The sequence below is a fragment of the Solanum dulcamara genome, chromosome 7, assembly GCF_947179165.1.
Source record: "Solanum dulcamara chromosome 7, daSolDulc1.2, whole genome shotgun sequence".
NCBI lineage: Eukaryota > Viridiplantae > Streptophyta > Magnoliopsida > Solanales > Solanaceae > Solanum > Solanum dulcamara.
Window position 1 is genome coordinate 51,763,077 of NC_077243.1, and position 12,658 is coordinate 51,775,734.

General features: G+C 38.2%; 1 protein-coding gene across 1 annotated transcript in view; it reads right to left on the bottom strand.

Moving 5' to 3' along the window:
* Positions 1–7,667: 7,667 nt before the first annotated feature.
* The window catches only part of LOC129894214 (mediator of RNA polymerase II transcription subunit 25), a 41,663-nt gene continuing 36,672 nt past the window's right edge, over positions 7,668–12,658 (bottom strand). Inside the window, exons 14-15 of the mRNA XM_055969782.1 lie at positions 8,325–8,411; positions 7,668–8,207 (exon numbers count right to left, since the gene is read on the bottom strand). Coding sequence (XP_055825757.1) covers positions 7,782–8,207; positions 8,325–8,411 — 513 coding nt within the window. The 3' untranslated portion in view covers positions 7,668–7,781. The remainder of the gene's footprint in view (positions 8,208–8,324; positions 8,412–12,658) is intronic.

Consider the following 12,658-nt stretch of genomic DNA (forward strand, 5'->3'; position numbering starts at 1 on the left):
TCCTATTTTGACTCTACTAGAAGGATTAGAAGGGTTTGTAGTTTATTGTGATGCTTCAAATATTGGTTTAGATTATGTCTTAATGAGAAACGGCAAGGTCATAGACTATGCTTCTAGATAATTAAAGGTGCATGAGCGTAACTACCCTACCCGTGACCTTGAATTGGCAGTCGTTGTTTTTGCTCTGAAGATTTGGAGGCATTACCTCTATGGGATGCATGTGGATGTATATACCGATCATAAAATTATTCAATATGTGTTCACCCAAAAGGACCTTAATCTAAGACAAAAGAGGTGGGTAGAACTCCTTAAGGACTATGACATGAGTGTGCATTATCAATCGGGTAAAGCCAATGTGGTTGCTAATGCACTTAGTAGAGTGTTTATGGGGAGTGTGGCCCATGTGGATGAAGGGAAGAGAGAGTTGGTGAAAGATGTTCACTGGTTGGCTAGATTAGGGGTAAAGTTGTGTGTTACTGATGATGGTGGTATGGTTGTTCAAATAGGTCTGAATCTACTCTGGTGGTGGATGTTAAATCAAAGCAAGATCTTGACCCGACGTTTATCGAGTTAAAGAAGTTGGTAAAGAAAAAGAATATAGAGGTCTTTTCTTAAGGGGGAGATGGGGTGCTATATTACCAAGGTCGGCTATGTGTTCCGGATGTTGATGGCCTAAGGAGTTTAATCTTGATGGAGGCTCACAATTCTACATACTCCATTCATCCCGGTTCAATGAAAATGTACCGAGACTTAAAAGAGTTCTATTAGTGGGGTAGAATGAAGAAGGACATAGAAAATTTTGTGTCCAGATTGCCAACAAGTGAATGCCGAACATCAAAGGTCGGCTGGAAAAGCCCAAGATATTCAAATCCCTACTTGGAAGTGGGAAGATATGAATATGGATTTTGTAGTGGGTTTGCCTCATACCCGGAAGCATCATGATTCGATTTGGGTAATTGTTGATAGAATGACTAAGTCGGATCACTTCTTACCGGTTAAGACTTCCTATAGTGCCGAAGACTATGCCAAGTTGTATATTCGGGAGTTGGTGAGGTTGTATGGTGTGCTGTTATCCATTATTTCAGATCGTGGTACCCAATTCACTTCTCACTTTTATGTGTTGGATTTTAAAAAAAATTGGGATGATCATCTACCGCTCATCGAGTTTGCCTATAATAATAGTTACAACTCAAGTATTGAGATGGCATCTTTTGAGGCTTTGTATAGGCTACGATGTAGATCCCCGGTTGGTTGGTTTGAAGTAGATGAGATGAACTTGTTGGGCCCTGATTTGGTACTTGATTCTTTAGATAAGGTGAAGATCAATAGAGAAAGGTTGAAGACGGCTCAAAGTCGTCAAAAGTTCTATTCTGACACTAGAAGAAGGAATTTTGAGTTTAATGTGGACGATTGGGTGTATCTGAAGGTTTCACCCATGAAGGGTGTGGTTCGGTTTGGTAAGAAAGGGAAATTGAGCCCTAGCAATGTAGGGCCTTATAGAATCATGAGACGTGTTGGCAAGGTTGCATATGAGTTGGAGTTTCCATTGGAAATGGTCATGGTTCATCCGGTGTTCCATGTGTCTATGTTGAGAAAATGTATGGGCTATCCTAGTTCCATTGTTCCTTTGAGAGTAGTGAATGTTGAAGAAAACTTGACCTATGAAGAAGTTCTGATTGAAATTTTGGACCGGCAAGTTAAGTGATTGAGGAACAAAGAAATTGCATATGCTAAAGTCCTATGGAGGAATCAGCAAATTGAAAGTGCTACATGGGAAGCCGAAGCGGATATGGTTAAGTGATACCCTCATCTTTTTCCCTCTACCCAAATCTAAGGTATTAAGTTGTCTTTGCTTTTCATTTCAACTTTTCTTGACATATGCTTGCAAAATTATGAAATATGTTTCGAACGATGTTTTAAATTGCATTATCACTTTAGTGATCGATTGTTGGTTTACACTCTACTCTACTAAAGCTAAGTCTTTCCTCATTCTAGGATGAATATTCCCAAGGGGGATATAATGTAACACCCCCTAAAAATATTGTATATGATATTCCAATTCTCAATAAAAATGATATCGCTTTTATATTTTGGGCATAACTTTTAATAGGATATTTCAAATTAGGTGATTCAAATTTTTGAATAACCCGAACATCATTACCTACAACTTTTGTGAATACCATATTTTAAGTTTTGGAGGTTAAGTAGGTTAAATAAATTAATTGTTGCAAGACATGGTGCTGTGATAAAATGGAGTATTTGTAGAAGAAAAATCATATCTCACTATAGAATGCTCCAAATCAGTTGATTCTTGAACGACATGAAATTAGACTTCTAGAGAAATAATTCATATGTAGACACCAAATTCTAATGAGGAATTTATCTTTTTCAAACGCATCTCCAAAGAAGGGTATTTCGTTAAAAGAAGGTTTATCTCACCAACCATGGAAAGATTTAGATCTATTTGACATCACCCATGACATCAATAGTCCTCCATTTGACATCACCCATGACATCACATGTATTCCATTAAATTTTCAGATTTTTCTTTATAATTATTTTAATTATTGTTAGGTCCCTCCTTCACACCTATAAATACCCACCTTATTTCATCATTTTGTTTATCAAGTTTTCTCAAGCAACTCTTCTCTCTATACACTCCTTTACTCATTCTCAAAATATAGTTTTAGTTCTTAGTAGTGTAGAAATAATATTTCGGCGATTCATATACTTCGAGCAGTACACAAAACGCTCTGGCGAGGAGAAAATGCTAGGATTCAAGAGTGTTTATTAAGTCCTCCGACTTTGAGTAACGCTTCAGATTCCAGGTATGTAAGGCTTTAATGAGAGTATTTCTTCCACTCTCATGCCTAAAGTATTTTGATTATATGATAAATTATGTGTATTTTCTTTAAGATTTACTCTAAGTTATGTGGGTGTTTATCCGTGGGTTCTTCCACCCATGTAGTCCAAAAACCTTTCAACTAAATCTCTTGATTTCAAATAAGATTTTCTTATGGATAATTCTTATTTCTACTTAATAGCATGAATCATGGTTAAATAAATTATTATTGATCTATTTTGATACAAAATAATTTTATATGTATGAATTGAAGGTTTGCAAGTAATTTCTCTATTTATCTCTTTAAAGGTTCTTGAAATTCACGGTTGGTTGTTTAAAGCATGATTTTTAATTAATGGATTTCAAAGTATTTATGCATAATTTCAGTTACATACATGCTTGAAAGTTGAAGTGATTTGAACCCACTTAGTTTTACTATATTTTTCAATAAAGTTTGACTCAAAAGTTTTGACTCCAAATGAATATTTATGAAAGCAATGTCTATAATCAAAAGGGAGTCTTATGAAATAAAAGAATGATGAAATGATATGAATGATGGATTCTTTATGCAATAAGGACAATTCTTGCATATTTGAATAATCAAATATTTTAATGAGTTATTCCACCGAATATGATGTTTTGAATTCTCAAGCTATATGCTATGAATATTTTGAAGTATTAAACTATTCCATGGGATTGACTTAGCACCGAATGGGGCATTAAGGTGGGATTCGGTGAGGGAATCCTAATAGCAACCCCTTGTCTCATTAATTATGTGCCAATATAGGAACCCTTGTAAACTTAGGCTAATGGATCCATGAAAGCCCTTAAAGTTAAAGTTAAATAAATGAATGAAGTTGACGGAGTTCTACTCGGCAAGTAGTCTCCCCGACCAACATAGGGGGTTATGTTGGATTTCATGTAATAGCTCGCATAGTCTTAAATGTCGATTATGATCATTTTCCCACAAAATAAATATTTTAAAGGATATATATATGATTGATTATGCATGCATTGCATTATGTTTCATATTACATAAAGGCGGAACCCATTGGTGGCCCCTCAAAGTTGGCACCAACTTTCACTTAGACACTTCAACTAAGATTTGTTCATTTTAGACACCTCAAGTAAGGTTCCGATGTGTCATTTTGATACTTTTTTTTACAATCACCCAAATATCTAAAGTATGTGTAATACACTTGCCGCTGATGTGTCAAAGTGATCAATTAAATGAAGTTAATGACCACTTTTTTCTAATCAAAAGTCATTATTTTAAAATTATTTTTGATATATCAGTCACGTTTCTTCATTTAATTGATCACTTTGACACATCAGCATCAAGTATATTACACACACTTTAGATATTTGGGTGATTGTAAAAAAAAGTACCAAAATGACACATCAGAACCTTACTTGAGGTGTCTAAAATGATAAAAGCTTAGTTGAGGTGTTTAAGTGAAAGTTGGTGCCAACTTTGAGGGGCCACCGATGGCTTAGGCCTTACATAAATGTTTTAATGTTTCCTCAATGTTCATGCATGCTTACATACTTAGTACATTCAAAGTACTAACGCATACTCTTTTGCGTACATGATATCATCATGTAGGGACCAGTGCTCCTCCTCGTTCTCCTCCACGTGGATAGTTGAGATTTCTTTTGAAGACTACTTTTGGTGAGTTCCCATGTTCCGAGAATAATACTCCTTTATCTTTCTAGCTTATGATATGTTGACATCTTTAGGCACTTACTATGATAATTCTTTCTATTATGATTGAGGGTGAGCTAGGAACTTGTCTTAGCCCCGTTAAATCTAAAAGTTAGAGGTATTGTTGGATATATGTAAGTTGAAGATTTACTATTATGATTTCTTCTTATTTATTTATTGTCATTACCTATGAAAGTCTAAAAGAATGTTTAGATATTCATGGAGTCTATGTCATCTTTTTCTTTGCAGGTTGAGTTTGATCCTCATTTATCGAGAAATTCATGTTTAGACCTTTATTCCACATTTATGATTTAGTCTTCTTTTCTTATTTACCTTATGTATGTTTATGTATGATATGCTAAGAGGCTTGGTTGGAGTCCTTCGGGATTCAATTATCGTGTAACACCTAGTGCCTAGCTTGGATCGTGACAAATTGATATTAGAGCACAAGGTTTAAGGTTTCCTAGGGAGTCTCACATGTCGCATCAAGTAGAGTCTTGTTCATGGGTCTGAAGCGCTCCACATCTATGAATAGGAGGCTATGAGGTAGAGATGATGGTCCCGTTGATAGGGAAGAGTTCAAAATTACTTTCCTTGACCAGTTCTTTTAATTTTGGAGTTGAGGGAAGCTAAGATGCAAAATTCATCAACTTGCATCAAGGTAATATGAGTGTGAGGAAGTATGCCCTCAATTTCAGTAAATTGTCAAAATATGCTCGTTCCATGGTTGTAGATCCAAGAGCTCGTATGAGCAAGTTTGTTTTGGGTGTGTTGGACTTGGTGGTCAAGAAATCAAGGATATGGACATTTCAAGGATCATGACACATGCCGAGCAAATCGAGGAGGAGAAGTTGAAACAGATGTCTAGAAGAGAGTCAAAGAGGGTTCGTACCGATAGTGGAGATTTCTCCTATGGAAAGTCGAGTAATGGTGGTAGTCCTTAATTTCACCAAAGGTACTCCGGCTAACATTCTTCAAACACTCTGGCTCCAAAGTTCAACAAAGATAGGGTGTCTAACCCTAAGCCTCAAGGAGGAGCTTCGAGTGGTCAACCCATTCCCCCCATGCAAGAAGTATGGGAAGAAGCATGGAGAATGTCTAGCGGGTTAGGGTGCTTGCTCTCATTGTTGTAAGACGAGTGTAATATCCCAATCATTTGAAGGATGAAATATGACATAATAAGGTTAAACATTGCAAAATTGGCCTCGGTAGATTTTTTGGTCAAGTATCTCAGAAAAATAAAATTTTCAAGAAATTGCATCTCTAGTTGGGTGTGCGATAGGTCCGCGATGCGGATCTTCTCCCCCACAGTGAAATTTTTTCTTCAAGTCAAAATTTGGCCAAAATCTCATTTGCTCAAAATTAGCTTAATTGGGAACAAGTCCGCGTCGCGGACTTAGGTTAATTTTTTCGTATAATTTCAGTTTTTAAGTAAGAGCACATCAGACTTTTCTTTACTATTAGTTAACGAATTTGGACATATGTAGGACTTAATTCAACCCTATAAATTACCCTAAACCCCTATTCTCCATCATTGTTTCACAATTCATCTATTTCAAATAATTCTCTCTACAAAAGCTCTCAAATCACCATTGAAGACATTCTAGAAATTCCCTCAACCATCAAAAGTCCAAATTTCTTCAAGTTTCTTTCATCTTGTCATTCAAGGCATGTGGGCATTCGTCTTAGGGTACCTTTCACCCATGGAGACCAACAAATTCTATATTTTTCAATCAAATCAAGCATGTATTTTTAAGGAATTTGTGATCTCAATTCCAGTAACATGAATTATGATTTAAATTATGATTATGAATTTATTTTAATATGAATTGAGGATTATTGCATGGAATTGAAGAGTTTTCTGTGAAATTCCTACATTACTCTCTTTAGGGTTCATAGCATGCATGATGGGTATTTGCAATTATACTTCAAATTGCTATTATTTTCATGAATTATGTATGGGTTGATATAAAGTATATGATTGTGCATGTTTTCAATCCAATTTCATGATTCTAAGTCAATTAATTATGAACCTATGTTTTCTCTTAAATTTCAAGTATGAATCACGGTCATGAAATTTAAAGTGTTCAAGCAAGTTGTATGAAGAAGGGTGACTTAAGACTCTAATGATACTTTTTATGAAAAAGGATTCATAATGATGGAAGACCTATACCCACATTACATGAATCACATACTTATGAGTTATTCCTATAAACAAGTTTTATGAATTGGATTGGTTAGTTTGATTACCTTTCCCGTGATAAGTTAATGTTTCAATACAAGTATGAATTATGATTTATGACAAGTATGATTTATGATAATAATATGTATTCCATGGGATGTTGACTTTGTACCGAGAGGACTTTGAGGTTAAGGCTCGACCTAAGGGGTCCTTAGTAGCAATCTCTAGTCCTATAACTCGTTGCCACCATAGGTTGCTTTTATAGCCTAGCCAATGGATCCATATATAGAACATGATGATGATACAGAGTCTACCTTTGCAAGTAACCTCTCTCTTCTCAATGTGGGAGTTACATCAGATTCCATGTTATAGCTCGCATATTCTTAAATGTCGGTTATGGTTATCTCCCACATATTTATGATCTTTATGATGCTTCAAATAACTAATTCTATCCTTTACTTTTACATGATCCTCTTATGATTTATTGTGCAATGACTCTTCTCATGTCTACTTATGATTTTACTATCTCTATATCATGCAATTTGAAATGGTCATTTGCACAACATTGTTTTATTATGCATTACATTGCCTACATACTTAGTACATTCAAACGTACTAATGCATCCTCCATTGCCTTCATTATATCACAACGTAGGAACGGATGCTCCATCCTCTTCTCGTGGCTAGTTGGTGATCTATTGAAGATTGTGGTGAGTCCTCATGCTTCGAGGGCAAACCGAGTCTATCTTTCCTCTTATTATCATTTTTAGACTATGATTCTGTTTTGAGACTATTTCATGTCGTTTCATTACTCTCTGTGAGGGTGAGTTAGGAACATGTCCTAGTTCCCGACTTTGTAGTCATGTAGAGGCATATTGGATATGTGTATGGAGTTTCTATGTTGCACATGTACTTTCTATGCTAGAGCCTACCACGAATTTGAATACTTAAAATTTCATTTGCAAGATATGCACCAAATGCTTGGTTACAATTTAGGAATCAACTGCCTGGTCTCACAGTTTGTACAACGGCTGTCTAGTTCAATGACATTTTCAATTCATAAAGCCACCTCCTGGTATGGTTGGCAGTCCTTGTGATGAAACTTGACCCTGAGTCATTAGTTGTGACCTTGCAGGACCTTGCATGTAGGCTTGGTTCATCCCTGTCCCAACCATTGGTTGCTGCTGCTGTGGCTGCTGCATTTGCGGAATCTGCTGCTGCTGCATTTGGTGAATCTGTTGTTGCGGCATTTGGGGAACCTGTGATTGTTGCAGTGGAATCTGCTGTTGTTGCTGCAGCTGCATGAGAGGTGGTTGTTGCTGTTGCTGTTGCTGCAGCTGCTGAAGGGGCTGCTGTTGTAGCTGTGTAAGATGCTGCTGTTGCTGCTGCAGCTGTGGATGTTGTGCTTGAAGCTGCTGCTGCTGCTGCTGTTGTTGTTGCTGCTGACTTGGTATCTGTGGCTTAAACACTACCATATCCTGAAGACACAAAAGTGGCATTACACTGAAGGTTCATGTGCAGTGAAATCATTGCTAAAACATCTTATTAAATTGATCATCAATGAAGTGATGTTAACAGTGCAAAACATTTCTTACCCCAGGAAAAAGCATTCCAATCAAGCGGCAGGCTTTATCAGAAACAGAGAGAAGCAGTGTCTGTGATGGAAGTTGTATTACTGCACACTTGACAATTTATAGAAAACCACAAGTTTAGTTCATCAGACCAGTTATAGAAAGAGAGGATTTTGGAACAATTAACAAAAAAAAGAAGAAGATTGATGTAGATCTACAGAGCTATATTCCTAGATATAGCCTGCTCCCCTACAGATATACACAACAACAACAACAACAAAAAACCCAGTATAGTCCCACCATGTGAGGTCTGGGGAGGGTAGAATGTACGCAGACCTAACCCCCACCTTAAAAGGTAGGGCAGCTGTTTCCAAAAGACCCTCGGCTTAAGAGAGAAGAACAAGGGAGGAGAAACAAGGAAAACAAGGCATAGGTCAGTAGAGCCAGGCATATAACAAACGATATAAAAATATGAATAATGAGAGCGATAAAGTCAGGGTAGAAAAGATCGGGGATAAAGGAGCATTAACTACTATAGATAAAATAGGATACCCAAAGTAAACTGGGCCAACTAATATAAGCAGTAATCCCATGCAAAAATCATATGTTAATAAACAAATGAGCGCGACTACGACTACTATGGAGAAAAGATAGGCCACCTAGCCCACTATCTTAGTCTGAGTCCTCCGTAGCCTCCTATCTAAGGTCATGTCCTCAGTGAGCTGTAACTGTGTCATATCATGTCTAATCACCTCTTCCCAATACTTCTTTGGCCTCCCTTTGCCCCTCCTGAAACCGTCCATAGCCAACCTCTCGCACCTCCGCACTGGAGCATCTGTGTCTCTCCTCTTCACATGCCAAAACCATCTAAGTCTCGCTTCCCGCATCTTGTCCTCCACCGATGTCACTCTCACCTTGTCTCGGATATCTTCATTCCTAATTCTATCCATCCTAGTGTGCCCACACATCCACCGCAGCATTCGCATTTCCGCGACTTTCATCTTCTGAACATGAAGTTTCTTGATTGGCCAACACTCCACCCCGTACAATAGAGTCGGTCTAACCACCACTTTGTAGAACTAGCCTTTGAGCTTTGGTGGCACTTTCTTGTCACACAGCACTCCGGAGGTGAGCCTCCATTTCATCCACCCTGCACCGATACGATGAGAAACATCGTCGTCGATATCCTCATCTTCCTGTATAATAGACCCAAGGTACTTGAAGCTTCTTTTCTTTTGAATGGCCTGGGTACCAAGCCTCACTTCCCCGTCAGCCTCACGCGGCAGGCCACTGAAACTGCACTCCAAGTATTCTGTCTTGGTCCTACTCAATTTAAATCCTTTAGACTCCAACGTCTGTCTCCATCCCTCCAGCTTGTCGTTAACTGCGTTGTAAGTCTCGTAAATTAGGACTATGTCATCCGCGAACAACATACACCAAGGCACCTCACCTTGTATTTGTCTTGTCAATTGATCCATCACCAGGGCGAATAGAAACGGGCTAAGAGTCGATCCCTGGTGCAACCCCATGTAACAGGAAAGTGCTCTGAGTCCCCTCCTACCGTCCTTACCCTGGTCTTAGATCCATCATATATGTCTTTAATCGCTCTAATGTACGCCACAGGTATACATTTCGCCTCCAAGCATCTCCATAGGACCTCTCTTGGAACTTTGTCATAGGCCTTTTCTAGGTCAATGAATATCATGTGTAAGTCCCTTTTTCGCTCCCTATACTGCTCCACCAACCTCCTTAAAATATGAATGGCTTCTGTAGTCGAGCGCCCCGGCATGAATCCAAACTGGTTCTCTGAAATAGACACACTACTCCTCACCCTCATTTCTATCACCCTTTCCCACAATTTCATAGTGTGACTTAGCAGCTTGATACCTCTATAGTTGGTGCAGCTTTGAATGTCTCCCTTGTTCTTGTACACGGGAATGATTGTACTCCACCTCCATTTTTCTGGCATCTTCGATGTCCTGAAAATGACATTAAACAGCGCAGTCAGCCACACCAATCCTACCCTACCTGCATTCTTCCAAAATTCCCCAGGGATCTCGTCAGGTTCGATCGCTTTTCCCCTGCTTATCCTACGAACAGCTCCCTTAACCTCCTCAACCTTTATTCTCCTACAATACCCAAAGTCGCGATGCCTATCCAAGTGCTCCAAGTCTCCCAACACAAAGTCTCTGTCCCCTCCTTCGTTCAAGAGTTCGTGAAAGTATGACTGCCATCTCTGTCTAATGCGGGATTCCTGTACCAGTACTTGACCATCCTTGTCCTTGATGTACTTCACTTGATCCAAGTCGCGTGCCTTCCTCTCTCTCGCCTTGGCAAGCTTAAATAGCTTCTTATCCCTGCCTTTTTCCTCTAGTTCTGCATAAAGGCATTCAAAGGCTGCCGTTTTAGCCGCCGAAACTGCCATCTTTGCCTCCTTATTCGCCATCTTATACTTTTTCCTGTTCCTTCGCTTCTCTTCATCATCCTTGCTATCTACCAACTTTACATATGCCTGCTTCTTTGCTTCTACCTTTCCCTGGACTTCTCCATTCCACCACCAATCCCCTCGGTGCCCACCATGGCGGCCTCGTGAGACCCCCAGCACCTCTCTAGCTGTTTCCCTAATGCAGCTGGCCGTCCTATCCCAAATACTGCTCGCCTCCCCCCTACTATCCCAAATACACACAAAGAAAGTAAATAAATAAATCAAGAAACTGGGGAGTGAAATTGCACAATGCATTTTTGTCAACAGAAGGGTCAGAAAAGAACATGCAAGCTTCCTGTGTAGATAGGTCTTCATGAGAACAATACAATTTCACTAAAAAAATTCCTGAGATGCATGTTAGTTCTGGTACAGATTTCAATAGTAAAATGAATTCAGTTCACATAGTGAATCTTCAATAAATTTGAAGTTGCAGAGATAGATGTTTTAAGCCTCTAAATCTGTATGTTTAGCTTAAAGATGCGGAATTACCAACAGATAGGAATGTCAGATTTTTTCCCCAAATAAAAAAGAGATTAAGTGGGCATAGGAATGTCATCTGAATCATCATTACTCATAATGATGCAAAAACAAGACTGACTTGGCAAGATCTTCAGCAAGGTTATCACGTGTTCAGCAAAAAAAATTCAACCATCAACCAAGCAGAAAGGGAAAAGTAGTTTTAACTTGTGTTGTAACTTGAGTTCATCTAACGTTTGCAGTAGACTCTCAAATTCTGTAGACAATACAAAATACCCGCATGACACTCTAATCATCTGCTGCTTGCTGAATGCTGATGCATCAAAACTCAAACAGTTCGCTATTGATGCACTAGAATAAGCCTCATTCTTAAGTCCACAGGAAAGGAAAAAAGAAAAACTGTGATTCATATACTCCAAATAATGATTAATAACAGCACAGTCGATGACAGACCTAAACATAATTCACATTCAAATGCCAACTTCCACATGATTTAATACCACAAGGTTACCCTATTTCAGTGTCTGAAAGACCAATTAGTCAAAACAGCTACATTTACCTCAAAGAGCTATTCAAAATATCATATTGTTACTTCATATGCCTCAAACGGCAACTTTTAACTTGAGAACTCTCATACATTGGTCGAGAGAATGGCATGGTGTCTCCTTACATGGTTGTTAATGTATGTGATCATCTCATGCTCACTTTTTTTGCTTAATTTTCTCTTCGACCCCTCCTCACATGCAGGAGTGATCATTTTCATGGGCCAAATACGTGAAAATTCTTATTGGCAGTGGGTGGCAGTGAGACTCTATTCAAGAACCTCTGCCTTCTCATATAATATGTTGAAATGTGTTTTTATGAGGTAAAATATTTAGGGGGGGGGGGTTGCTAGCTAGTTAGAGTTATGCAGGGATTATTAGTTTATGTTTAAAATTTTACTTGATACTTCTTACTTAGTACTTAATGGAATAACTTATAAATAATGACTGTCGACATAACACTTTTTACAGTTGAATGGTGGAATTTATATGGTAATTCAGCTCCTCATCTCAAAAAATTAGCCATTAGAATTTTGGGTTTAACGCCTAGTTCTGCTGGATGTGAGTGTAACTAGTGTGTGTTTGAGCATATAAGTACTCATAGTGGTATACATCATATTTACTCATTTTTCTTTGCATAGTTAATCAATTAGACTAATTTACTGACATTAAAATTGAATGATCTAGTGTATTTTAAGAACAATAGTTCTATAAAAGTTCGTTATGACTTGCGGAGTGTCATTGATCCAATCTTATTGGGTAACACTGATCATAGTAATGAGTGGTTGGTTGGGAAGATGGGTGTTAATGTGGAAGCAGAAGATGAATTGGTGTTTGGAGATAACTTGATTTGG